Raw genomic sequence first — 5,958 nt, forward strand, 5'->3', positions numbered from 1 at the left:
TAAATTGGTTTTCAAATCAAAACTCAAACCTAATGGATCCCTAGATCGGCTCAAAGCTCGTCTTGTTGCAAAGGGATATCATCGGGTTAATGGAGTAGATTATACTGAAACATTCTCTTCTGTAATCAAGCCAGGCACCATCTGGTTAATCATCACCATAGCCCTTGTTAAGAATTGGCCCATTCGACAACTTGACGTAAAAAATGCATTTTTGCATGGTTTTTTTCCTGAGAACATATACATGGAGCAACCTCCTGGCATGGCTGACCCTCAATTCCCCAACCATGTTTGCAAGCTTCAAAAGGCTCTTTATGGCCTTAAACAAGCACCTCGTACCTGGTTTGATCGTTTTAGTTCTTTTCTTCTTAAATATGGTTTCTTTTGCTGTAAGGTTGATCCATCCTTATTTATTTGGCACTCAAATATTGGATCACTAATTCTTCTCCTTTATGTAGATGATATACTCCTCACAGGATCCACTACCACTCTAGTTTTTAACTTCATTAAACTTCTACAATCCGAATTTTCCATGAAGGACTTGGGCCCTCTCCATCACTTCCTTGGCATTGAAATACTATAGACAACTGATGGTCTTCATCTATCCCAGTCACACTATGCCCTTACCATCCTTGAATGAGCTAACATGGTTGATTGTAAACCAAAGAGCACACCACTTGAAGCTAAGATGAAGATGACGTCCAATACCACTCCCCTTGATGATCCAAGTTACTTTCGTGGGCTTGTTGGATCTTTACAATATCTCACTCTTACTCGCCCTGATATTTCATATAGTGTTAATTTTGTGTCCCAATTTATGAACTCTCCTACCATTGTGCATTTACAAATGGCTCATCGTATATCATGATATGTCAAGGGAACTATTGATGTAGGTCTTCACTTTACTTCACATACCACACTTGATCTTTTTGATTTTTCTGATGCAAATTGGGCAGGTTGTCCCGCCACTCGACACTCCACCACCGGTTATTGTATCTATCTTGGAGGAAATCTCATCTCATGGTGTGCTAAGAAACAACCCACAGTTTCTCGCTCCAGCACGGAAGCTAAATATAGGGCCATGGCAAACACTGCTGCTGAACTCACATGGCTTACCTTTCTCTTGCAAGACCTTCGCATTTCACTACCATCCCTTCCACTGTTATACTGTGATAATCTCAGTGCACTCCACATGACCATCAATCCCGTATTTCATGCCCGCATCAAGCACATTGAATTGAACTATCACTACGTCCGTGAATGAGTTGCTCTTGGCCATCTTGTCACTCACCACATTCCTACCCATGATCAAGTTGCTGATTTGTTCACTAAGCCCATGTCCAAAGCTACTCTCATGCATTTTCAGACCAAACTCTGCCTTCAACCTCGGCCTCGTTTGAGGGAGGATATTAACAATAATCAGCTTTTTGATGACAATCATGCAGAAAAAGGAAACAAAGAGCAGTTGGAAACAAATCCCTATGATTGTGCTACTAATAATGACAATCATGCAAAAAAAGGAAACAAAGAGCCATTGGAAACAAATCCCTATGATTGTGTTACTAATAATGACAATCATGCAAAAAAAGGAAACAAAGAGTCGTTGGAACCATATCCCTATGATTGTGCTACTGATAATGGAAAATTGTTGGAAGACTAATCTTCTTTAAGTGGCACAAATCAATCTCACAAATAAACCAGATTGCAGCTAACCATATTTAAGAAATTTATTCTATATTTAGAATTTTCTAATATGCAATCAATTCATATTTAATTACTTTATTGCAAAATCATTGTACACTATGCTATATAATTATCTCCTGTATCTCTTGTATCAATGCTGAGTGTTCATATTCCACAACACAATGCATTGTAGTTCTAGATGTAAAGGTCATATTTGTAATTAATAATAATGATAATGTCTACTTAGTCTTAGATAAACATGTTGTATGGAAAAAGGACCAAATTGGGTAAATGGAATGCAAAATCTAATAGGTAGAAATCTCTGAATCTCGTACATGTGCATTGTTCACATTCCCTTACCAACTAATTTAACCAAATGCGAATATTACATTACATAAATAAATAAAAGAAACTATCACTCCTACAGTATAAATAATATTAGAATATTTTCTAGGAAATATAGCATTAAACAACTAACCTTTTGCATCCTTAGTCCTTGAGGGGTTCAGTCCATGAAAGTTTTCATTCTATGTTAGGGTTAGCTAAATAGAAATTTCAGGGGTCATATTGATCAAAGTGGATATAAATAACAATTTGATAGTCCATCTTTTGTCATTTATATTATGAAAACCTCAACTGGTACTTATTCCCAAAGAAAGGATGAAGTTTTCCTTCATGATTTCCTTCTAGGCTCTTGGTGTCATGGAATAATTGAGTTCATAAATACAAGGAATATATAATTAATTAAAATCAAGTTCATTGACCCTTGCTAGTTGTACATGTGTCTGCTTGTTATATTATTATATATAGATATTGTAACATCCCATTTTTTTAGACTAATTTAAAAATGATTGTTATTTATAAATGGAATTTTAGAAAAATGATGAGGTTTTTATAATTAAATAAATAAGTAGAAATAATTTTATTAATTAAAATAATGGTTTGAGAAAATATAAAGGATATTTTATTTATTCATTTGATAGGAAATAAAATATAGTTTATTTTTATAAAATAGTAAAAATAAATAAATAAATAAAGTAAATAATAGGTTGTGAGTACCCTAGCTATAAATAGAGGCATCTTAGGTCAGTTTTCAGACTGATGATACTCCCTACGCCTTCTCTTCCTCTCAATTTCATTTTCTCTTCTTCTCCCAAATTTTTTTTTCCCGCATACCACCAAACCTGTCTCAGAAAGACGACAATCTCAGACTCATTCACCGTTGGATTGTTGTGAAATTTTATCCCAAGGTTTGGAAGTCATTTCCTAACACTCTCACCATTGAGAATTATGTGAACATATTTGAGCTGAGAGAAATACCCTTTGCATCACAGCTTTTTATTTTCCCGCAGAAACTCAAAATTGTCTCAGTAAAACTATGATCCCGGGTTCGTTAACCGTTGAATTGTCATAAAAGTTTGATATATTGTTCAAGATTTCCGTACATCTTCACCATTGGGATTTGCTAAGTAACATTCATGGAGAGAGAAAACTGAATCGCACAAAGACAGTACAAAACGGAGGCTTCAATCCCTTCTCCTTCTCTCTGACGTTTAGGAACCCTATCAAAGCGGTCAAAGGAAAAACTTGAGGAATCTCAAGAAATTGCTAGAGGTGTTGCTATCGTTGCCGGAACACACGTGAGCCCCCTTAGAGGTAAATGATGAGTTTATCGCAATTGGGGTTAGATTGAGCATGTGTAGGGATCCTTAGAGGATTAAATTGGGGTTCATTTTGAGATGTTTATTGAATTATTGAATTTTTCCTTTATGATTATAAATACAATATTGATGTACTAATGCAAATTGGTTGATAAAATAAAGTGCTCTTGGTGTTTTCATTTTTTTATACCTATGATTTTGATTAATTGATTTTGATATAATTGTGTGAAATTATTTGAGGGGTTTTACTACCCATGTTGTGATAAACCTTTTGTATAAATTGTTATATTGAGAGTATGAAATGGTGATTCAAATTGTGAGTATGTGATAAATTGAACCTATGATGAATGATGAAATACATGTGTATTGAGATGAGTGTATTGACTTGTGAGCTGCTATGAACTGTGCAATTACACAATTGTAAGACCCTTTAAGGGCGACGAGTTTTTGCACAATGAATATTATGATATGATCCATTGTGCGGACCCAGTGAGTTAAAATTATTTTGAAAATAATTGAGTAGTTGTGTGTATTGCATAGTTCATAGGTAAAGTGTGTATGATTCATGAGGTGTGATAACATGCTATTTTGGGATTATACCATTGTGATTGAGACCGAATATATGTGATAAATTGAGTATGTATTGACTCGTAATATATTAGTACATTGAGATGTTGTATATATTGAGTTGTGAGCTATGAATTGTACAATCACATGACTATAAGACCCTTTTAAGGGCAACGAGTTAATGCTAAGACCCTATAAAGGCGTCGAGTTAATGTGATGGGAACCACTGTAGGGACCTGACGAGTTTAATCACAAGCGCCACGAGATAAAACTATTTTGAGAACAATTGAGGAGCCGTGTGTTTTGTACAGTTCATAGATAGAGTTTGTATGCTAAAATGTTTTCTGGGTTGGACCTGAATCAGGAGGGAGAGACCCTGATGGACTCTTCGGAGTGTAGGCCTTGGAGATAAATACACCCGGTTTGAGTTCTCCTTTAAGCCTATGCCATTCCCACATGGTTGGAGCATTCTCGCAAAACAGCATGACCCTAATTGGTCTCCCTATGATTTTACCTAGTGAGAGTGACCTAACTTGCTAGTCTGTGGTTTGTCTTGTCATGTACTCCTAGGCGCCCGATGAGGTTTTTCACTGACATGGTACCACATTGCATACAGGATTGAGTCTTAGTGTATCTGTTGCATAACACTTGTGTATTGTTCGATATTGATTGATTTAGTGATATTGTGTTTTGATTATTGACTACGTGAATTCTGTGAAAACGAATGAGACGTGTGGTGTTGTGATGTGATGTTGTGCAACAAAGTGGTAAAATAACTTGAGTGATGTTTAAGTAAGTTGTATTTTGTTTATATGATATTTATACATATATGTTGTCTTGTTTCTCTCTATTAGTTAGGAATGTGATAACTCACTCCCTGTGTGCCATTTATGTTTGGATCCTATGATGATCTCAAACTTTGTGTTCATGGGAGCAGATGGTTAGGTGGATGACTATGAAGAACCTCATGCTAGAGGACACAAAAACACAATGCTCTGATAGGATGTGATATTGGGGTATAGGTTTCTACATTAATTGCATGAAGTCTTAGACGGCCTTGTTTTGAGCCGAGATGATTTATTATTTATTTGGACAAGTTTTATTATGATGTTAGAAAAGTGAATGTGAGCCTTTTACCCTTTTGAAAGGCTTATATTTAAATGTGTTTTAAAAACTTTTAATTAATTTTGATTTCTTACTTCTTTTATTATTAGTACATATATGTGAGGGGTAGAGGGTGTCACATTTAGTGGTATCAGCGCAGGTCGAACCTTTCAGCCAGTGTGTTATGTGCTTACCATATTCTGGTGTGCACTCTGTGTGGTTACTTATGAGTACTTTTGTTAAGCATGCTTGAATTATTATTTGTATTTTCTTCTGCACGATCAAATGAGACTTAATAATAATGCTTGTATGTGCCTTGCATCCTTAATGTCTGTTATACCATAAATCCACTGTTGAGTCATGAGTTATGAGATTGGCCATCTCTATAATTTGTGAAGTACGGTTGGACATTATGGCAAGTCGTTAGGTGATGTCGATAGTCTTGATGCTGATGGATAATGCCTTAATGAGCCCTTATCTTCATGCGTGTATGTTGTTAAAAAACTTATTTCTCTCTTGATGTGTGGATTAGTGTTGTGAAAACCTTTTGAACCGTATATATATGCCTTGGATGAGTGTGTCTTTCTTCATGTGTAAACACATGACTACTTAACTCCCTTTATTTTGTGTGTAGTTGTTGAAGTTTGTGATTCCTTAATACATCCTTATTAACCGTTTAATTCTTACTTCTTATATGTACGTTATATACTTGTTATAGGAACCTTATAATTCTAGGTATGCTTGTAGAATGGTGTTCTGCCTTAATTGCATAGATAGTATGGTTGTTTGTGATTTCTTGTTCTTAGCGATGCTGATACTCTATAGTTCGATGACTCATATCGAGATATATTTCATAAAGAATACTCCTGACCATACCTTCTGATTCTAGTGCAACCTATTCTTTGTGTTGCGTGCTTAAGTCAAGTAGTTCGATTACACTTGCAAG

The 5,958-nt window shown here is 35.4% G+C and overlaps 1 protein-coding gene across 1 annotated transcript; it reads left to right on the plus strand.

Moving 5' to 3' along the window:
• The first annotated feature begins 643 nt into the window (after window positions 1–643).
• On the plus strand, window positions 644–1,261 carry LOC114397251 (uncharacterized mitochondrial protein AtMg00810-like). Its single transcript, XM_028359342.1, has 2 exons — window positions 644–854; window positions 954–1,261. Exons 1-2 carry the CDS (start codon window positions 644–646, stop codon window positions 1,259–1,261), a joined length of 519 nt encoding a protein of 172 aa, XP_028215143.1.
• The last annotated feature ends 4,697 nt before the right edge of the window (window positions 1,262–5,958 follow it).

The sequence above is a fragment of the Glycine soja genome, chromosome 18 (assembly GCF_004193775.1).
Source record: "Glycine soja cultivar W05 chromosome 18, ASM419377v2, whole genome shotgun sequence".
In the NCBI taxonomy this organism is placed as follows: domain Eukaryota; kingdom Viridiplantae; phylum Streptophyta; class Magnoliopsida; order Fabales; family Fabaceae; genus Glycine; species Glycine soja.